Raw genomic sequence first — 23,627 nt, 5'->3', positions numbered from 1 at the left:
TGAAGAAACATCAATATTCATTGTTGTCAATACTTGAGGTATTTTGCTGCGATGACAAAATAATAAATGTACAAGTGAGGATGGTAAAGGTATAAATGGCTTGGGATGAGAATCAAGCGAAATCATTTTGGAGAATTACTTTTAAGTTTGTGCTTGGTATTGATTTTTATTCCTGGTCAAGTAGAGGCATTTTAACACAATTCTGAATGAGAAGTTTGTTGCTGTTTTAAACCAGTCTTATTACATTTCATGCACACCATGCAGAATCTTCTAGCACAGAGCTAATTTTATCTCAGACGCCACTCAGCTTGCTTCATTTCACACATCCTGCCAAAGCAGCTAGTCTGGTACCACATAAAATGCTACTTTTTGTGGGAGCTCCCAGCATGCCTGCTACTATCAATGTTGGTAGTCCTACCAGAGCACTACTAGAAACAGCAAACTCCACTATTGGGCCAAGTGGAAAGATGAGTAAACTTATTTGACACCTAAAGAGTTAGCATTTTTTTTATCATTTTAATTAAGAAAATATTCTGTTTCTCAACCAAAATCTCGTCCAGTGCCTCCTCTTGGCATAAATGTGGTTCTCGATTTTTGGAGACTTTCTGTAAGATGCTAGGTCTGGCAGATTTGGGGGAGTTGAAAAGGCCTTGAACATGGACTCATCAACAGACTAAGTATGAAAAGGCCTGTTACTAAAGCGTTGGCTACCAGGTGATGAATGTTTTTTAAATGAAACCAGAAGCTAAATAAAAATTCAGCTAAATGAAATGTTGACTCAGAGGTTGTCCTCAAGCAAATAAAGGAGCTGACATCTTTATTCATAAAGTTTTTAAAAACCACTTCATAGGACACTTGGTCACTTCTTTGCTACACTCAATATGAGGACATCCAAACAGACCATCAGAAAGATAACTGCAGTTCATGTACCACCATCACCTCAAAGAATGGAAGGCAGAAATTTGATGCTGAATTCGACAACATCCTCCAAGCTAAGTTAACATAGACCTTGATGTTTGGAGACTGATGACAACAGCAAAAGTCATGCTTAAAGGAGCAGCTAGGTGGCGCAGTGAGTAGAGCACCGGCCCCGGAATCAGGGGTCCCTGAGTTCAAATCCAACCTCACACACTTACTAGCTGTGTGACCTTGGGCAGGTCACTTAACCCCAATTGCCCTGCCTTACCCCCTGCCAAAAAAAAGAAAAAGAAAATTATGCTTAAAAATACTGGTTCAGGATCAAGATACACAAGATATGACTCAGGAGACTAACTGCTACAACATGAATACTTGAAAGAGAACATTAGGAGGTGAGGGACACGGTAAGCAAATATTTAACTGTATCCCATGGGGTTATAGTCTGGCTGTAGCCACAAGTAAGAGAGAAAAGAGGATGGGAAGAGGATAGAAAAGAAGGGGAGGGCAGGGAAAGGGAGAAGAGGAAGAAAAGAAAAAAAAAGATTTACCGTCTACCATGTATTGTGCTAAACGCTTTACAAATATCCCATTTTCCCCTCACAACCACCCTTGTTGGGATGGAGGTGCTATTATTATCCCCTTTTCATGGGGAAACTGAGGCAGAGAGAGGTTAAGCGACTTTCCCAGCGTCACACAGCTAGTATCTGAGGCTGGATTTGAACTTGGGTCTTCCTCACTTTACCACCCAGCAGTCTCTTAAGCTATTAACTGCCTAAGGGTCCCAGGTCTTCATCCATAAAATGAAGTTGAACCAGGTGATCTCTGAGGTCTCTTCCAACTGCAAATCAAGTCTTCTGAGTCCATACATTTGATGACACAAACTAAGGGACGGGCAACTGTCAAACGATGCTGTGATAAATCAATTAAAACAGGAATAATATCACGACAGGAAAAAAAATACTAGGAATAGTTCAGAGCCAAGGGTGGGGAAGCCGCTCATCAAAGTCAGCGTTGCCTAGTCCAGCAGCACGGCTCAAGTTCTGGAAAAGCCCAGACTGGCCAAAGGGGCCAGACCGAGAGGAGAGGAGGGAAGGGCCATTTGGAGTCACGGCTGCGTCTGATCTCAAAGGCAGCTCCAGGGATCTCCGCATGGAGATGAGAGCGGGAGCTTTGGGTCTGAATGGAAAAAGGGGTCCTCGCGATTCTCAGTGAGCAGAAGAAACTACACTCGGGAAGTGATGCTCAGCACCAGAAAGTCAGCAGCCTTGTAGTACGTAAACAGATCAATGAATTACCAGAAGATCCCAAATGCAGCTTAATAGGAAATGCCGGACTTGGAATCACAAAGAAATGGTATTGAATCCTGAAAGTCATTGAAGCCGCATGTGCTCATTTCTGCAGCTGCAAAACAAGCCCCACATCACTACGTCATGTACCTCACACGGATGCAAGGCAAGCAGTGACATGAATTATCACACACACAGGAAATGTCAACAAAATATACAGTTTAAATGTTGATATTTTTCCACTTAGAAACACTGTAATTTATGTTATCACGTGATAAGAATTTTGAAAAGGCATCTCCCACTGGATGTGGCCCAACTATAAATAGCACTGATTCAATACAAAGGTGGGCGGCATGAAGAGTACAGAGAGAAACATGAACTAGTCGAGTACACGTTCTCAAAAACAGAGGGACTGGCGGTGAATTCGAAGTGGAAACAATCTATCAGCACGGGTTATTAGAGTCCTTAGGCATTTTGTTGAAAATGCCATGTGTGCGCGCACACACACACACAGCTGTTGTGTATCGTGTCTGTTTTGCTTAATTCTCTTAAGTTTTCTCCAGATGTATCATGTTTACTACTCGAAGCATTTTCTTCTTAAGTCATCACTATGCCAAATAGTGATGAGAGTATTTGATTCTCCTTGATGAGGATTATACATGTTCCAGTACTTAACCTGTGATTTCAGTGTGGCTACACCCTTTAGCAAAACAGATCAAAACCATTCTGTTCCTTAGCAAATATTCTTTTTGAGTTACGTCTGCCTTGTTTCTTCCCACCTTTTCTCCCCTCCCACCAATTCAGTGACCATTGATTGAATTACTAAAGAAAATATTCTCTAAGAGTTTGTCTTCTTTTGTTTTATGTTTTAAAATAAAGTCATATTGTATTTTAAAATGTAAAACCCATTCTCAGCTCAGGGCTGTACAAAAACAGGCAGTGGCCCAAAGGCTCACATGCCACAGTTTGCTAACTCCTAATATTAAAGCATATTAAGGGAGGGGTCCACAAATTGGATAATTTAAAATTCCATTAATTTTCCATTATTCTCTTCATAAGTGATTAGTCTACATGCATCAGAAAAAGGATAACGTTTGAAGGTATATGTTGAGCTAAGGTTCACAATTGACTTGCTTCATCAAAAATTGTGGTCTGGTAAGATGACTGGAGGAAACCTGTCTTTACAAGCAAATTGTATTGTTAGAGAACTACAAAATGTCTTTTAAAATCATCTAACCAATAAATTCATTACAGTAGAGGAGATAATTCTGGGTTTTTGAAAGCAGTGTCAAAATGAAGACTCTGGTAAGTCCTCCTCAAGATCGAAGTCTTCAAATATGCACACAGCAACAATAGCCATCTGCCAGTTTGACATTTTCTTTTCCTTTTGGCCACAACAACTCATAAAGTGGTTTACTAGGATGAAGAAAGCCTGTCATCCACATGAGGACCACAGATCTCACATGTGGATGCAATATCCACACCAATGACATCACAAGTGTTTTGAAGTACTGAAGAATAATGTGGAGAGTATATTACTCAAGTAGCCTGAAACAACCAGCTATTATTGAAAGACCAATAAAATAAGCAGTAGACATGATTTTCTTGGAATTCAGCATCCTCCAATTGAATTGAGCACCAAAAAACACGCACCAATCAAATACTGCCCTATCTAGATTTCCTCTCCCCCTATTTAGTGAGACTACTTGTCTTTACATTCAAGCTTGCCATTCAGAAAAATATGATATTTATCTTCCAATTTAATGATATCTTCAACAAAGTAATTCCCTCAATAGTTTGAAGTTATTAATGTCTGAGGCTAGATTTGAACTGTGGTTTTCCTGACTCCTGGCCCAGTGTTTTCATCCAAGAAATCCTTGACTCATAAACATCCAACTTGTCACTTCTCTTCTAGAACCAACCTTGCCACAGGAAGAAAAAAAAAATTCTTGGAGATTTTTAAAGGATCTGTGGTTTCCATGGCAAGGGAAGCAACTTGAAAAGGAACAGTTTAAGGGAAGTCCAGGAGAAATTTATTCTGACTTAACTTTTTCTACTTTGCTTAGACAGAATTTCAGGCAATGTATGGATTAGAAATTCACTTGGATTAACATAGTCCCTTGGTGGTATTTGCATTTCAAAAACTATCAGCCATTCACAACTTGGTGTTGATTAGATGAATTGCATCACTGCAAAAAAACATTTATAAAGCTCCTGCAATGCACAAGGCATTCCTCTAGGTACAGTGGATTAAAAAAAAAAGTCATCCTGCCTTCGAGGAGCTAACATTCTACCATGTTTGCTTGGGAATTATAAAACACTGTATTGTTGAGGATAAAGAAATAAGAAAGCAATAGATTGGATCGAAGGTAACAGACAAGTCTAATACCTAAATCTATAAAAATCAAGGCAGGACTAGCTTGCTGACATACACAGCACTACATGGCTTCCTTAAGTGTGAAGGATCATTCAAGGTACTTCTTCCTTTTATCTACCATTAAGCTGAAACCTGAGGGATAATAGTTAACAGCTGGCACCCTGGCTGATGATACCTTTGCACATGAGGTTTGCAGAAAGCTTTATGAATTGAAGTTGACTTGGGGTGGGGGTAGGGGAAAGGGAAGAGATAGATAATTTAGGAATATACAACACTTAGAGAGATAGGCAGGTCTAAGTAGGGAATTTAGGGCAGTCATCTGGCACGAGAACAAGGAGAAAGAACAGTGGGAAGATACCAGGGGAATATTTGGTTTGGGAAAAAAATAATAATTTGTTTAGGGCTGGCCCTGAGGTGAAAGAGAGAAAGATAAGTCTTTTTCCTCCCTCTTCCAATGCATTTATTACTACTATAGTTCCCTAAGGTCAAGAGCTAAATAGCTTTAGTGAACTAAAATCAGAACCTAATGCACATTTAGTGTTTTTATGGGAGAATGAATTCTCTAAACAACAACTTATAAACAAATTTTGGGACCACAACTGCTTTGGGTGAAACTGCCTGGACTGTCCTTTGTAATTGTCTTGTATCCCCCATGCAAAATAAGACTTTCAAGGATTTGTCCATATGGCTTCCAATGCTGCAAACAGGTAACTCTCCAAGAACTTAATATTGTGCTGCTGCCAACAATACAACTAACAACGCAGACACAGAAGAAAAAGAGCTGGAGTTTACTACATTCAGAGCATAGGCATCACTGAAATAAAAAAAGGAACCCCAAACATCAGTCTCAACAACCTCATATAGGATTTGCTTGCATAAGCAGAATGAGGGAATTTTACAGAAAGCAGAAGGGGAAATTAATGATTTATACAAGGAACAGATGGCAGGTAGGACAGATCTGCACTGGAGGAATAACTGGTATCTCAAGCTTGAATTTGCAGACAGGTAGAGCAGGCACTAGCAGGTTAACACCTGGGTTATAGCCGATGTGTAAGCTTGATTTTGCAGAGTCTAGCTAGCTAGAGGAGCTGCTCAAATTAAATAAAGTAAGTTCTCCTCTGTTGCTCCAACCTTCTCATTTTACAGATGAAGAAACTGAGGTCCAGAGAGATCACATAACTTGCCCAAGGTCATGCAAGTGTTAAGTAGAAGAATTGGGATGTGACTCCAAGGTTTTCTGGCTCCAAACCTCGCACTCATTCCACTGTACCACCAGACTCCCAATGCCAGGCAAAGGAAAGTTATCTCTATTGGGCTCTAGATTTGATCTAGTCAAAAACTGAAGAATCAGTAAGGAGACCACACAGGACTTCAACAGATGAAGAGATAGATCTTATACAAAAATAAATTACTAAAGAAGACAATTAATTTTAAAGGTTGAAGATAAGTAGGCTAGATTCTAGTAAGTTTGGGAATCTGTTACTAAGAAAAAGGGAAGGAAAAAGGTGCTTGTGTATTCTGAAGCTTAAATCTATTCAACTGTTTAAGCCTCTAAGTTCTAAATTTTATTATGAAAATACAATTGTCTCATATGCAGCCCAACTGTGGTCAAAGAATTTGAATGAAGGGGAAAAAACATACTAACATCCAAAGTCCTACTTAAAAAAAAAAAAACTAAGCATACTATGGTAGTCAGCGTAACCTAGAAACTGTAATTCCTATATGAAATTGGAATTTAAAAGCTGGAAAGGACACCTAAAGTTATCTTTCATTACATGCCTCCCATCCCCTTGCCCCACCTTATTTTACATGAGAGTAAACTGACCACTAGACTGGCTAAATGACTTGTCCAAGGAAAAGCTGCTAGTTCATAATTAGGGGCTAATTCTTCTCTGAAAATAGTGTGGAAACAGTCCATTTCTTATCTGACATTACTTTAAAATTTTTAACACTTTTTTCTTTTGCTCTACAGTTGCATCAAAAAGTTTTACCAAAACAACAACAAAAAAACTTTGCTATAAAATTTTCTGATACAGGGCACAGCCAAGATGGCAGCTGGAAAGCAGGGACTTGCTTAAACTCTCCCCCAGGTCCCTACAAACACCTGTAAAAAATGGCTCTGAACAAATTCTAGAGCAGCAGAACCCACAAAATACCGGAGGGAAGCAGGGCTCCAGTCCAAGATAGCCTAGATGGTCATTGGGAAGGGTCTATCAGACTGGGCTGGGAGCGGAGTGGAACACAGCCCAGGATGGACTAGGCCAGGGCCAACCAGAATGAGAGCTGGGTGGAACAGGAGGTAGGACCCTGAATCATTGAGCTGTGGCAGTTACCATACTTTTCAACCCACAAAACCCAAAGAAAACAGAGCAGGTTAGTGGGAAAAACTTCTGGATCACGGTGAAAGGAGTGTGCCGTAGGACCTAGCCCCAGGGGCACAGAAGTGGTGCAGCTCTGGAACTGCTTCCAGAGCTCCAGCTCCAGTTGCTTCCGGCCCCAGGCACACCCAGTGGGAGGAATTAAGCATAGGATCAGAGCAGGAGCGCAGAGCCTGCTTAATCTGGGTCTTGGTCACAGTTGGCAGTTCTTGGAGGAGGAGTAGCACTGGTGTGGCAGAGCTTGCTGTGTAGAAGTAGCTCTGAAAACAGCAGCACAGCACCTAAGCTTGGGACAAAGTACTCTATACTCTACAAGCAGTTATACTTTGACAAAAAGCTCAAGGGTCAAGTAGTTGGCTGGGAACAAGAACAGGCAGTGAAAACGCTCTCGGATTCAGTCTCAAACTTTGGAATCTTTTTTTGGTGACAAAGAAGATCAAAACTTACAGCCTAAAGAAGTCAACAAAGTCAAAGAGCCTACATCAAAAGTCTCCAAGAAAAATATGAATTGATCTCAGGCCATGAAAGAGCTCAAAAAGGATTTGGAAAAGCAAGTAAGAGAAGTAGAAGAAAAACTGGGAAGAGAAATGAGAGTGACATGAGAAAACCATGAAAAACAAGTCAATGACTGGCTAAAGGAGATTCAAAAAAAATACTGAAGAAAATAACAGCTTAAAAAACAGACTAACTCAAATGGTAAAAGAGCTCCAAAAAGCCAATGAGGAGAAGAATGCCTTGAAAGGCAGAATTAGCCAAATGGTAAAGGAGGTCCAAAAGACCACTGAAAAAAATACTACCTTAAAAATTAGAATGGAGCAAGTGGAAGCTAGTGGCTTTATGAGAAATCAAGATATTATAAAACAGAACCAAAGGAATGAAAAAATGGAAGACAATGTGAAATATCTCACTGGAAAAACCACTGACCTGGAAAATAAATCCAGAGATAATTTAAAAATTATTGGACTACCTGGAAGCCATGATCAAAAAAAAAGAGCCTAGACATCATCTTCCAAGAAATTATCAAGGAGAACTGCCCTGATATTCTAGAGCCAGAGGGTAAAATAGAAATGGAAAGAATCCACTGATCGCCTCCTCCAAAAGATCCCAAAAAGAAAACTCCAAAGAATATTGTCAACAAATTTCAGAGCTTCCAGATCAAGGAGAAAATACTGTAAGCAGCCAGAAAGAAACCATTTGAGTATTGTGGAAACACAATCAGGATAACACAAGATCTAGCAGCTTCTACATTAAGGGACTGAAGGGCTTGGAATATGATATTCAGGAGCTCAAAGGAGTTAGGATTAAAACCAAGAATCACCTACCCAGCAAAACTGAGTATCATGTTCCAAGGCAAAATATGGACTTTCAATAAAATAGAGGACTTTCAAGCTTTCCCAGTGAAAAGACCAGAGCTGAATAGAAAATTTGACTCTCAAACACAAGAATCAAGAGAAGCATGAAAAGGTAAACAAGAAAGAGAAATCATAAGGGACTTACTAAAGTGGAACTACTTTGCTTACATTCCTACATAGAACAATGATGTGTGTAATTCATGAGGCCTTTCTCAGTATTAGGGTAGTTGAAGGAAATATACGTGTATATAGACAGAGGGCACAGGGTGAGTTGAATATGAAGGAATAATATCTAAAAAAATAATAAAACTAAGGGATGAGAGAGGAATATATTGAGAGAGAAAGGGAGAGACAGAATGGGTAAATTATCTCACATAAAAGTGGCAAGAAAAAGCAGTTCATTGGAAGGGAAGAGGGGGCAGGTGAGGGCAAATGAGTGAATCTTGCTCTCATCAGATTTCACTTGAGGAGGGAATAACACACACACTCAATTGGGTATCTTACCCCACATGAAAGTAGGGGGAAGGGGATAAAAAAGGGGGGGACAATAGAAGGGAGGGCAGATAGGGAGAAGTAATCAAAAGCAAACACTTTTGAAAAGGGACAGGGTCAAGGGAGAAAACCGAATAAAGGGGGACAGGTTAGGAGGGAGGTAAATATAGTTAAGTCTTTCACAACATGCCTATTTATGGAAGTGTTTTGCATAATGTGTTGCCTATGTTGAATTGCCTGCCTTCTTGGGGAGAATGGGTGGGTGAGGAGGGAAGAGGGGAGAGAATTTGGAACTCAAAGTTTTAAAAGCAGATGCTCAAAAAAAATTGTTTTTGCATGCAACTGGGAAATAAGATATACAGGCAATGGGGCATAGAAATCTATCTTGCCCTACAAAAAAGGGGAAAAGGGATGGGGGTGGGGTGAGGGATGGGGTGACAGAAGGGAGGACTGACTGGGGAATGGGGCAATCAGAATATATGCCATTTTGGAGTGGGGTGAGGGTAGAAATCGGGAGAAAATTTGTAATTCAAAATATTGTGGAAATCCATGCTGAAAACCAAAAAAGAAAAAAAATTTCTGATAAAAGTATAATACCATAATCTATCAGAATCTCAATTTATGAGTATGAGCCAATTCCCAAGTGGTCAGAGTATGAACAAAGAAACACAGATTCCTCATGACCATCTTTACAAAGCTTAAGTTCTCTACATAATCAGGGAAAAAACCAACAACCACAAATTAAAACAAACCAGATACATGGGACTCATTAAATTGGCTAAGTTAAAAAAAAATCCAGTTCCATGACGGTTGAGCCGCAGATAACCAGACACACTACTCCACAGTTAGAGGAACCATGAATGGTGCAGTCTTTTTTGGGAAAGCAACACGTATCATACAATAAGAAGCGCAGAACTGCCAATAATCCTTTGATATCCCCATGACCCCAATCCCAGGTCTCTACCCTAAGGATGACAATGACATTGGAATGTGAGGGGGAAGGATCTATATATCAACATTCCTAGCAATTCATAATAGTAAAACAACAACAGGAAAGATGCCCAATGACTGAGTAACTGAAGAACAAATTGTGATGTATGACTATAATAACAGGATTATGACATATAAAATGAGATACATATGAAGACCTCAAAGAAACACAGGGAAACAGAAGAAGTAATTCTGAGTGATGAGAGAACCAAAACAAATGTATGTGCTGACTCTGATTATTCAAATAGCAACTAGCACAAAATCCTGAAAAGTGTAAAGAAAAAAAACAACAACCAGAAAGCGATGTAAAACCAAATGGCATCTGGTTGTCTGGCTAAAGTTATAGACTTTTTTCTACATAAGCTGTAAATAATGGTTATTTACAATCATTTAAAAAATTCCTGATCATGTGTTTAAATGCATGAATTTGTTGGTTACTAAGCTTATGAGTATTGCTTTAATCTTTCTGTCCGTTATTTACACACACATTCCACTTTACACGTATTTCTCCCAGTGCCTATTTTAGTGGCCTTTAATTTTCTCTCAGATCTTTATTGTTTAACTTATCTCATTCATTAACTAACTTGTAAATGCCTTTAAATGCTAGACTTGGAGGCATAATGAATTAATAGAACTATTCGATAAATGAATAATTTTATACATTTATATGATTGTATTAGTCCAAGAGAGATAAATGAAAATTGTAAAAACTTATTATTCATAATTAATCGTTCTCAAATAAGACAATTATCTCAAATCCAGCAATGTTCAACTCATAATTCTGTTGACATAACAATTTTTGACTATTATCCATTCTAAAGCTTTACAACAATAAGATTTCTGAATGAAATGTTTTAAGTTATCATGCACAAGAGATACTCGGATATTTTTTTGGAAAATATTCCTTTGGTATTCAGTTACATTTAATATTCCTTCTCTTTTTAAACTGATAAATTTTCATGTCCTTCATGCTCTTAATATGCTGTGCTTCTCTACTGTTAGGAAATTCCAAACTATTATTTTCCTACTATCACACTATTTATTTCCCTTAGAATTACATTCAATATTCACCTATTCTGAAAAAGCCCTAAACAAACCACAATTGTTGCCTTTTGGAAAGTACTGAAACAGTCACAGGCCCTCTCCAAAGTGAGAATATGAACTTAGGAATACTCACACGGCGGGGCAGAGCCAAGATGGCAGCTGGAAAGCAGGGACTAGCGTGAGCTCCCCGCCAAGTCCCTCCAAAAACCTATAAAAAATGTCTCTGAACCAATTCTAGAACTGCAGAACCCACAAAATAGCAGAGGGAAGCAGGGCTGCAGCCCAGGACAGCCTGGATGGTTGCTGGGTGAGGTCTTTCATGCACGGAGCTGGGAGTGGAGCAGGGAGCATGCCCTAGTGCCCGGATTCAGTGAGCTGCAGCAGTTACCAGACTTCTCAACCCACAAACACCAAAGACAACAGAGAAGGTTAGTGGGAAAAGCTGCTGGGGACAGGGGGATAGAGTTTGCGGTTCAGCCATGCCGCCCCCCCCCCCCCCCGGGGCAGCAGAGGTGGGGCAGCTACAGAACTACAGCTGGAGTTGCATCCAGCCCCAGGCCCACCTGGTGGGAGAAATTAAGTGGCGGATCACAGCATGAGTGCAGAGCCTGCTGAAGAGCTAAGTCCAGTCCGGGTTGGGGGTTCTTGGGGGAGGAGGAGTGCTGGTGTGGCAGAGCTGGCTGTAATAACTCTGAAATCAATAGCACATCCCCCCAAGCTTGGAAGAAAGTACTCTTTACTCTACAAGCAGTCACACCCCACCGAAAAACTCAAGGGTCAAGTAAGTTGGCTGGGAACATGGCCAGGCAGCGAAAACACACCCAGATTCAGTCTCGGACTTTGGAATCTTTCTTTGGTGACAAAGAAGACCAAAACATACAGACAGAAGAATTCAAAGTCAAAAAGCCTACAACAAAAGCCTCCAAGAAAAACACGAACTGGTCTCAGGCCATGGAAGAGCTCAAAAAGGATTTGGAAAAGTAAGTTAGAGAAGTAGAGGAAAAATTGGGAAGAGAAATGAGAAGGATGCGAGAAAACCATGAAAAACAAGTCAATGACTGACTAAAGGAGACCCAAAAAAATACTTAAAAATATACTGAAGAAAACAACACCTTAAAAAAATAGACTAACTCAAATGGCAAAAGAGCTCCAAAAAGCCAATGAGGAGAAGAATGCCTTGAAAGGCAGAATTAGCCAAATGGTAAAGGAGGTCCAAAAGACCATTGAAGAAACTACTACCTTAAAAATTAGATTGGAGCAAGTGGAAGCTAGTGACTTTATGAGAAATCAAGATATTATAAAACAGAACCAAAGGAATGAAAAAATGGAAGACAATGTGAAGTATCTCACTGGAAAAACCACTGACCTGGAAAATAGATCTAGGAGAGATAATTTAAAAATTATTGGACTACCTGAAAGCCGTGATCAAAAAAAGAGCCTAGATATCATCTTTCAAGAAATTTTCAAGGAGAACTGCCCTGATATTCTAGAGCCAGAGGATAAAATAGAAAGAATCCACAGATCACCTCCTCAAATAGATCTCAAAAAGAAATCTCCTAGGAATATTGTCACCAAATTCCAGAGCTCCCAGATCAAGGAGAAAATACTGCAAGCAGCCAGAAAGAAACCATTTGAGTATTGTGGAAACACAATCAGAATTACTCAAGATCTAGCAGCTTCTACATTAAGAGATCGAAGGACTTGGAATACGATATTCCAGAAGTCAATGGAGCTAGGATTAAAACCTAGAATCACCTACCCAGCAAAACTGAGTATCATGCTCCAAGGCAAAACATAGACTTTCAATAAAATAGAGAACTTTCAAGCTTTCTCAGTGAAAAGACCAGAGCCGAATAGAAAATTTGACTTTCAAACACAAGAATCAAGAGAAGCATGAAAAGGTAATCAAGAAAAAGAACAAGAAAAAGAAATTGCAAGGGACTTACTGAAGTTGAACTGTTTTGTTTACGTTCCTACATGGAAAGATGATGTGTATGATTCATGAGACCTCAGTATTAGGGTAGCTGAAGGGAATATGAATACACACACACACATATATATATGTGTGTGTATATGTATATATGTATGTGTGTGTGTGTGTGTGTGTGTGTGTGTATATACGTATATATATATATACATATATATGTATATATATATATATATACACAGAGAGAGAGAGAGGGCGGGCACAGGGTGAGTTGAAGATGAAGGGATGATATCTAAAAGAAATAAAATCAAATTAAGGGATGAGACAGGAACATATTGAGAGAGGGAGAAAGGGAGAGATAGAATGGGGTAGATTATCTCACATAAAAGTGGCAAGAAAAGCAGTTCTGTAGGAAGAGAAGAGGAGGCAGGTGAGGGGGAATAAGTGAATCTTGCTCTCATCAGGTTTGACCTGAGGAGGGAATAACATACACACTCAATTGGGTATCTTACCCCACAGGAAAGGAGGAAGAAGATAAAAAAGGGGGGATGATAGAAGGGAGGGCAGATGGGGGGAGGAGGTAGTCAAAAACAAACACTTTCGAAAAGGGACAGGGTCAAGGGAGAAAATTGGATAAAAGGGGTTAGGTTAGGAAGGAGCAAAATATAGTTAGTCTTTCACAACATGAGTATTGTGGAAGGGTTATACATAATGATACGCATGTGGCCTATGTTGAATTGCTTGACTTCTTAGGGAGGGTGGGCGGGAAGGGAAGAGGGGAGAGGGGAGAGAATTTGGAACTCAAAGTTTTAAAAACAGATGTTCAACAAAAAGTTTTTGCATGCAACTAGAAAATAAGATACACAGGCAATGGGGCATAGAAATTTATCTTGCCCTACAAGAAAGGAAGGGAAAAGGGGATTGGAGTGGGGTGACGGAGGGGAGGGCTGACTGGGGAAGAGGGCAACCAGAATATATGCCATCTTGGGGTGGGGGGGAAGGTGGAGATGGGGAGAGAATTTGTAATTCAAACTCATGTGAAAATCAATGCTGAAAACTAAATATATTAAAGAAAAAAAAAGAAAAAAAAAAGGAATACTCACATGTAGAGTCTACTATGTCTAACTCCCAGTCAACCCAAAGTCACTTCAGCCAACTTTCAAACTTCTGAGAACATCGATGGATCAAGTGCATTTTTCCATCAACATTTCAATTATTCCTCTATAGGAGGATCACGCACCTTTCCACACATCATCCTAACAAGGTAAGCTGTCAGCTTACGAGTGTTTATCTGAAAGGGTCCATGTTTATTTGTCCAAATTCTTCAACTGTCCTGTTTTGATTTTTCCCCCAGGACAACAGATTCTATCACATTTAATTTACCATGAAATTTGCAATTACAGACACGTGTGCAGTAATGATTTTACACTAGCACAGCTATTTCTAATACAGAATATTACCCTGAAAGTAATTTTTGTTCTTTTCTTTTCTTTTCAAATAGAATTTGTGTTCTCAAAGTACCATAGTCCATTTATTAAATCCATTCTGCCAAACCAGTTTCACAATTTATTTTTTTAGGCTCCCAGCATTTGAATGGAAGATTGATATCCACTGTTAGCTGCTTGAACCCATCATGCAACAGTATATCCACTCATCTCACGGCATAAATACACCAGCATGACAATTTTCCTTAGGTACAACAAGTGTTTCCTGACTATTGCACTTAAACCTTTATCAAACTAAAACTCTTGCTCATATGTTTTCCTTTAATTTTTAATTTTAAAATTACTGTCACCATTTTCCCCCATTTAGTATCAGAAACCTGATCTGTTAAAGGTAGAATCTAGCCTAGTTACATATAATTCTAGAAAATCACCCTCCTCACATTACTGCCATGCAATCCCAAACCTATTCATCCACAATTTCCAGTTCTGCTGTTTATCTTTCAGGACATGAACATATCTTTGTTCATATTCATGTGTAAAGCATCATGCTAGACACTGGAGAAGACACAAAGACAATACCATCACCCCTCAGAAATGTACAAGCTAGCAAGAGTGGTATGGGAAGAAAAACAACATTTACATCAAATACGCAACAATCACACAATACCAAATTACAGACTGCTTTGGTAAGAATGTGCTTTTTCTGCTTTGTACTCCCAGGACCTAGCATAGTCTTACATATGCACTTACATGTAAGTACTTAATAGATGCACTTACATATATGCACTTAATATGAATTTAATACAATTGCCTCAAAGGGTTCTCGTGAGAATCAAATGTAATAGCTTATGTACGTAAAAGAACTTTGAAACCTTAAAGCACCCTATAAATGTCAGCTATTAACTGACCTATTCTCTATTACCTGAATAGCTAGATTATAGAATAAAATGGAAAAATTGTCAGACGGGCACCATCAATTTTTGGTACAGCAGATTTTAAAGGGTTCAGAGAAGGGATAACTAGGATCCCATAGTCTAAAATTCTGAGGGGAAAGCCAGTCCAAGAAGGATGGGAAGTTTTCAAGAATTAAATTCTAAAAACACAGATATAATTCTGTTAAGGAGGAAAAAGGGTCATTGTCTCTATGGTGCCAACACATGGTACGTATAAACCTAGATATGTAAGCAATAAAGAATAAATACAAACGAGGCATATATCATGTGCAATGGAGCTCAGGACAATAACTTTTGTTTTGAAGCTATTGCAGAGAAAAGCCGAACATCAGATAAAGGAGAAGTTCACTGTTTGGGACTGGTGAGTAATGTGAAAAGTTCTTGGCAGATCTCAAAGAGTCGCATTATTGTGAGCGATGTCAGAACCTCTCGGCTATGGTTTTGCTGTTCTGTCTGCCAAGGAGGACCACCTACGGACTAGAAATTGAAGAATACAAAGAAAAAGCTGATGAGGAGTTATTACTCAAGGTAGGCAGGGAGTAGCAAGAAAGAAAGCACCATGCTGCTACTGATAGGTCCACGTCCTACAAGGATTCTGAATGTCCTCAAGGTGTGATTGCCGAATCCAACAGTGATCACTGAAAGGTCATGTAGAACAAGAGGTATCACTGGCCTGTTCTGATTTTGCCCTTAGCATACAGTAGATACTTAATAAATGCTTGCCAAATTGACCTGATCAAAGGGTAAATGTGCTGGATTTAAAAAACACAATCAAGAAAACTATAGGCTTGTGAACCTGACATTCGCTCTAGGACAAACTCTAGAACATGTTATTAAAAAGGTAGTCACTGAATAAACATATGAGGAAGCTATCATGGCTTACTTTCTCAGGAAGAGATCATTCCAGACTCACATCATTCCCCCTTCTAACGGGGCTACTAGGCTAGTACAATAGTTCTCAGCAAAGTGTTCGACAAAGTCTCTCATGCTATTCTTGTACAAAAGACAGTGATGTAGGCTAGAGAACAGTACAGTTAGGTGGATTCAGAACCCAGCTGAATGGCTGCACCCAAAAAGTAGTCACTGTTGGCTTGATGCCAATTTGGAGCCAGCTAGAGCTAGCTAGGTCTCTGATAGAATGCCTTAGCAATCAGTTCTCAGCCGTTAAACATTCTTATCAATGATTTAGCTCAAGACATAAATGGTATTTTTATTAAATCTGTAGATGACACAAAGCTGGGAGGGGTAATGAAGAAGGCAGAATGCAGGGTCATAAAAATCTCCAAGAATTTGAAAGGTTGTCATATAGAGAGATGAGACTTGTATAACTTGGCCTTGAGAGTGCATAAGTAGGAAGCAATGTGTACAAGTTTTTAAAAAAGGCAAATTTGGGCTCAATGCCAGGAAAAACAGCAATCAGAACTATCCAAAAAGGGGAATAGGGAGTCTAAGGCTATCAAGAGTTCTCTCTCCCTCATCATCGTAGCTAGTTGTTCAGGCAGAATTGGGGCTGTGTGGGTCAGGAGTTCCTTACCATCCTGGAGATCCAATGATTCTGTGGCCTGAAAAAGGCCAGCCACCAAGAGCCAATGGCTCCCTAAGTAGTAGCTTCAACTATAAATGGAAAGATGGCATTTGCTGGGAATGGAGTGCAGAAAGGCTGTCATTTTCATTAACAGTTTCAGTGAAGAACAATGAACAAATTCTTGTTCTTTAGTTCCCACGGTTGATCATGAAAGCAAAGGCTTCAGTCGAAATGGAGCTGATAAATTTGTTGGTTTTGCTGTGTTTTTCTGTTGTTTTTCTGTGTTTGTTTTCTGTTGCTAGGGTCTCTGTGTTGATTGAAGCTGTCAGTTTATTTACTGAATGGTACCTCTTGCAACAATTGCTAGATAGATCAAATTAAAATGTACTTCTTGAAACGCAAACATGTTTTCATGAACTTAAAGAATACTATAAAAACAGAATCCCTTAAACAATTAGCCTAGAGAAGAGAAGCCTAAATCAGAGTATTTCATGACTTGGCTGGCTGGTGTCCCTTAGTGGAACATCGAGTTACAGGAATAGAATTACCATCACTTCCTCCCCATCCCCCAAGACCTTCTACATTTTCAGTTCCTTCTCACATCTTTTTGAGAACTTTTAGAAGGACTCTCAGTTCTTTATCTCCCTTTTAAAAGCTTCTCATAGAAGAAATTACCGCCTGAGAGGGTTCTGACAAGTAGCAAATACAGGTAAGCCCTTGATGAACAGGAACATTTCTTTAGACATTCTCAATGACAACTCCTATCAAATTAATATTTGAAAAAGTCTTATAACTTGCATAGCAATTCGATTTACGTACAAGCTAAAAACTGTTACGTGGTATCATTATGAAAAGGTGCTAACACTCTAATTCATATTGTTTGGAGTTCAAATCCACTTCTATCTACTCGCTTATGCCTACAGATTTCACATATAGGAAGAAAACATATAATAGAGGTTCACCAAATCTACTTTTTTTCACAATCGACTCAATTTTTGGTCATATGTTCCAAACTCATATTAGCCTATAAACTTCTAGAAATCATAAGCAAATTCTGTGTAATTCTTTCATACATAATTTAGGATATAATGTACAATTTAAAGGAGGTGTTTTTGAATGATGAAGGAATTACAGAACATTTCCTCTCAGATGTCTTGTCAAAATCCAAACATCTTTCCTGCATCCCTCAGCCTCTTACATCTTAAGTGGTACCATCCTAGGCTAGAAACTGTAGTGTCATGTTTAATTCTTCCCCAATCTTCACCAATTATCCCCAATGTCTCAAAAATCCGTTGATTCTACTTGTAAAACAACTCAACTTCTTCTCTCAACTCCCACTGATACATTAGCACAGACCTCCATCAGCTCTCATGTTTCGTTCTCCCTGGTCGAAAGACGCTGATTCTAGGTTATTCGTCTACTTAAGCATCCAGAATGGCTTCCTGCTGCCTGTTATGTCAAGTTTTATTTCCTTTGCTTAGATTTCAAAAACCTCCATAACCTGCCAAATTCTACATATCCAAGGTTATTTCTTACAATCTGAAACATGAAATGGCCATTTTTGTCAGGCGGGTTTCCTCATCATTCTCCAAAACACGGAGATGCAGAATGAGCAGGGTCAGGCTGCAGTGTTTCCAAGGATGACCTATGCATACAAAATGTAGGGAGAAAGATTAAGGAAATGAGTGACCAGAAATAGGACCTGGGCTGGTCAAGGACAAGAATTTGAGTCTGATACTGGTACCTACGAAATGTGAAAATATCAATGAAAGGTCAACCACACATTAGGGAGATCTTCAAGAACAAGTATTCTCAACCATCTTCACAGTCCCCTACCCCTCGGCTTTCAGTACTTCTCCCCCTACCTCTATTAGAGATGAAAGGATATTAATTCTAGAGTTTTCCATGTATATGGACAGAGGATAAAAGTTTAAAAAATATACTTTTCCAAAGGTGTCCAAAAATGTTTTAACTTCACTAACTGGAAATTAATTTTAAAAAACAGAATAGAGATATTCCCATACCTCCTTGACCAGCTTTTCACATACCCAAAAGTTGAAAACCCCAGGTCTAGAGGATGGAGATATATATATATACGTATAGAGAGATATATACACACACACGTATTTATATATATACATATACGCACACACACATGTACGTATATGTATACATATACACACACCCCACATATAAAATTTTCCCAATATGAATTTATGCAAGATCTTTGGGAATACAAAGGCAACAAAATAGACAGTTGTTGATCTCAAGGAACTTACATTCTACTGAAAGAATATGTACAAGCATCAAGCAGAATCGAACACATTACAGCATATGTGGTCTTGCAGGACAGAGGACAGCCAGTCAGTCACCTACCCTACCAGGGACACTATAACTCAACACAATCTAAGAATGGTCACATTAGCTCATTTTGACAGCCAGGTGGAAGAGTCAAGAAGATCTGGGTTCAAATCTTACCTCAGAATTTACTGTGTGACCCTGGAAAAATCACAACCTCATCTCTAAAGTGGGAGGGGTAATACCTACCTCACTGGGTCTTTGTGAGGATGAGATAACATTTATAGAGTTTTAGAAAGTGCTAGGTAAATACTATTATCATTGCAGTTATTATTATTATCTACATTATTAAGGTAACTCGCAACCCCCTCACCCAGATCTTTGTGAGAATACGGCAAGTGCTCTTACTGTGTTTCCCTATTCATCCTGAGAATTTTTTTCTACCATTTCCTGTGCAAAGATTACTTTCCTTAGAAAAGAAAACAGCAGCCCTGTTAAAATCAAGAACACATCTAGAACATCTATACCAAGCAGCAATCTTGGTTCCGGTTCCCATTCCCATTCAACACAGCTTTGAAAAACAAATCCTCTTCTGTTGTCCAGTCTCAGATCATTCAGAGTTCGAGGGAGCCTAAGGCTAATCGTAAAGAACCACACTTCTTTTATTCTTGTCACCCTCCCTTGTTTCTATCTTCCATGCATGTTTTTATCTCTAGGTTCATCAATTATATCCCAGCGTATCTCTACCAGCCACTTTAAACAACTCTCCAGCTTGGTCTTCGCTGGATTTTTTTTTCTTTGTTTCTTTGGATTTCATCAAGAATTTCCCATCGTTTTTGGTCTGACTTCCTCTTTAGAATTTAGGCCAGAGCAACATGACTATTCCTTATCTGAAATCTTTGAAATTTGGTTTCTCAAAATAATTAGTCTTCTCCAAACCTTCTCTATGACAAATTCTAAAGTAGATCGGTCACCTCCCCTAAATCTCCCATTGTGTTCAGCCTGGTAAAGAGGAAGCGCCTGCCCTCGCTGTTGACAGGAATAGCCAGAATGAAGGTAATTTGTTCTTAAATTTTAGTTCCTTCCAACCTAACCTCACACAAAATTAGATTCTTCGTGGGATGGAACAAGAGGAAAGGAGTCAAGGTAAAGCCTCTAAAAGTTTCTTTTGTGATCCTATTTGAGAACATACTAATGTAGAATCATACTAACACAGGATGATAGGGGAGTTCTCTTAACTGAAAAAATCCTGTCTACTTTGGTTTTGTCAGCCTTAACAATTCTGCCACTGCTAAGAGGGTCCAGAATAATCTACTTAGCTAAGTATTTTCTTCAATTCGGAATAAAAAATTTAACACAATACGTAAAGGATTTAATATCTTTGCAACTCAAAAGCAATTTTAAAGTGACAACGGCTATCCATGAGCAAGTCAATAAACTCTCCGGAGCCCATCTCCATAGTCACTTTTAAAAAGGGAAATATCTAATGACCCCAGAGAGATATTAATTGGATTAAAAAGATATATGTGAAAGTGAAAGTGGCACACAAAAACACTTTGAAGGTAAAATCATTAAATAAATACAGTTCTTTTTATTGTTTGTATTTTCTGGCCCATAATAGTTTGAGTTCTGGTCGAAGAGTAGATGTCTTTAGGTATTTCTTCAAGAAGGAACTTTTAAAAATATACAATCTGTAGCTAAGCCCATTTTTATATGGGGATCCCTCAGATTAAAAAAAATTATTCCATAAAATACTAAAGAGTACATTTTAGTTAAATAACACTCATTTACTTTTTAAAAAATTCAAAGCTCCTTTATGTGAACAGAAAACTCAGTGCCAAATGTAACTTATGTATCAACATGGGAGAGGAGGGAGAGGAACAGGCATTTATTAAGTGCCTGCTATGTGAGAGGCAGTATAATAAAGGCTTTACAAATATAACAATTGATCCCATTTGATCATTAGAAATATTATACTATACTATAAATACTCTAAAACAAAAACACTGAAAAGAAAAATGCAATATGATACTAGAAACTCTTGCAAATATAACATATTTCAATTAGAAATTTTTGAGCCAAAAAGAACTTTAGAGATCACCTAATCCTACCTCGTTTTACAGATGAGGAAACCAAGGCCAATACTAGTTAAGTGGCTTGCCCAAGGCCATTTAGTTAATGGTAAGTCACAGAGCCTAGATTTGAACCTGGGTCCTGCGACTCCAATTATGGGCTCTTTCAATTATTACATTATTGTGGGCAAGGCTTACCATCAGTCTCATTTTACAAATGAGGAAGTAAAAGGTTCAGAGTCATTGTGTGAATTGCCCCTAATCAGAGACAATATAAAAAATGGAATTCAAACCTGAATCCAAGTCCAATACTGTATGCACTACAGCCCAATGGTATCAAGCTCAAATAGAAATGGCTCCTTGTGGGCATGCATTATCTTAGAAAACCACAAATTAACATCATCTACATTCATCTATTTTGTATCATATTTTTACTTTTGTTCAATATTTCCCAACTATTTCCATCGTCCAGGCCAAATTTGACATCTCCACACTACACCATGCTGTCTCTACCACCTAACTGCTCCCCTTCCCGTATTCCCAGAACAACCCAATGAAAGAAATTTTTCCTAGATCCAACAAGTCTAACTTTGATAAAGTAATAGAAATCTTAAAGTTGGGGCCTGAGGTGAGGGTGGGGCATAGGAGGGGGTAAGTACAGGTGTAGATACAATCTGTTAATTTATTGATCCTTGTAAAACCAGGAAGCCACTGAAGGTAAGGGAGTAGAATGAAGATAGGAAAACCAGTTAGAAGGCCATTACAAAAGTCTGGACATGAAGAGACAAGGTCTTGCATTAATGCTGGCTGTATTCAGAAAAGCTTCAACAAATGCAAGAGATACGAGAAATAACAGGACTGAGCCATCATTGGACTGGAGGGCAAAGAACAAGAGAAAGCCAATGCTGATTCCAGGCAGGGGTGACTGGAAGGATGACAACAAAAAGTATTTATGAAGCACATACTATGTACAGTGATTTGCTGTCATAGATACCAGAGATTCAAAGACAAACAAAGGCAGTTCCTACTGTCGATGAGTTTAATATTCTAGTGCAGGAAACAATGGTTGAAAGTGAACACAGGCTGTGGAGTCAGAGCACCTGGGTTCAATCTTGCATCTTATTCTACCTGTATGACCTTGAGCAAATTTCCTAAACCCCCAGGGCCTCAGCTCCCTCATTCATAAGGTGAGGGGGCTTTGTCTGCCTCAGAGGTCCTGTCCAGCTCCACACCTACAATCTTAGGCACGTGGATAAGCTATTAAAGAAAGCACCAACAACTAGGAGGGGCTTTGTAGAAGGTGGTCTCCCAGCAGAGACTTGAAGTGCTGCAGATCCTAAGGGTGTAGAGTTGAGGAGAGAGAACACAGCATCCCAGACTTTGGCAAAGAGAACACAATGGGCAGAGGGACTGCAACAGACAGGAGATTACAAGTTGGACAGTCTGGCTGGAATGTCAACTACAAGAGGTATGCGATGGGAAATAAGTCTGGTAAGACAGTTTGGAGTCAGATTGTTCAAGACTTTAAATGTAAAATAAAGGAGCTAGCCTTTTATTCTAGAGGCAATTAGTAGTTACTAGTGACTCTGAAGTCTGGGAGGGGCACGGTTAACAGCTGTGCTGCAGGAATCTAAATTTCACTGGATGTGTGGAAGGTGGATTAGAGAGGCAGAGACTTGAGTGGGCAGGGAAAACCAGTGGATATTGCAATACAGAAAGTCGGGAGCTACTCAGGCTTGAACTAAGGAGGTGGTCATGTGACTTCAAAGATCACTGACTGATGGGAGAGATCATTCTAGAGGCAAAACCGATAACACCTGGCAACTTACTGGAAAGGCTGGGTTTGGCAGAGTGAAGTCAGAGACATTACGTAAACGAGGAGATTTTGGGTGAGGAAATTTGAAATTTAGTTTTAGATAAAAGTTTGAGATAAGAGAGGAACAAAAAGGTGCCAGAAGACAGAGTTTTTTTTTTAAAGAAAAAAAATTTTTTAAATTACTTTCAAGTATATATAACTGAATTTAGACTAACACTAAAGGTACTGTTTTAAAGAACAGATTAAGTGTAATGTGTAAAAATAAGAGTAATGTGTAACTAGTATATCAAAGTATCAGTCTAAACAGTACTGGTCTTTGCTTATTGGACTTAAAACATATAATGAAATTAGATAATTGGTTTTGAATGTAGCTTGTCCTTGTAAATAATAAATATTCCCCTTCTGGTTTTGTTTAGACTACTCATTTTCATGGCAAACTCTTATTTTCAGACGTAGTACAAAGATAAAACTGTACACCAATAAAGTTTTAGTGTATTCCATTACAAAGCGTATAAAAGTTATTGTTAAGATCACTTATATAAAGTCAGTTACATACTAAACACTTTTAAATGTACCTGAAAAAACTAGATTAAATATTGGGCAGTAAATCTCCAAAAATCTTGAAAAGGACAATCTCCTTATCAAATAAGGGCTGTGACTTACCACTTTAATACAAAATGTATTAAATAGGCCAGTGAAATAATCAGTTATTAAACAAACATAACCACTACCATCATTCCTCAGAAGTACTATC

General features: G+C 38.8%; 1 protein-coding gene across 1 annotated transcript in view; it reads right to left on the bottom strand.

The window, feature by feature from the left end:
• Nucleotides 1–1,889: 1,889 nt before the first annotated feature.
• LOC118847148 (TSC22 domain family protein 1-like) overlaps nucleotides 1,890–23,627 on the bottom strand; it is a 97,893-nt gene continuing 76,155 nt past the window's right edge. The window contains exons 4-5 of the mRNA XM_036755734.1: nucleotides 15,512–15,639; nucleotides 1,890–2,094 (exon numbers count right to left, since the gene is read on the bottom strand). Of these exons, the coding sequence (XP_036611629.1) occupies nucleotides 1,890–2,094; nucleotides 15,512–15,639 (333 nt within the window). The remainder of the gene's footprint in view (nucleotides 2,095–15,511; nucleotides 15,640–23,627) is intronic.

The sequence above is a fragment of the Trichosurus vulpecula genome, chromosome 4 (assembly GCF_011100635.1).
Source record: "Trichosurus vulpecula isolate mTriVul1 chromosome 4, mTriVul1.pri, whole genome shotgun sequence".
Classification (NCBI taxonomy): Eukaryota; Metazoa; Chordata; class Mammalia; order Diprotodontia; family Phalangeridae; genus Trichosurus; species Trichosurus vulpecula.
Note: the sequence above shows the minus strand (reverse complement) of the source record. Positions and strands in the feature narration are given on the sequence as shown.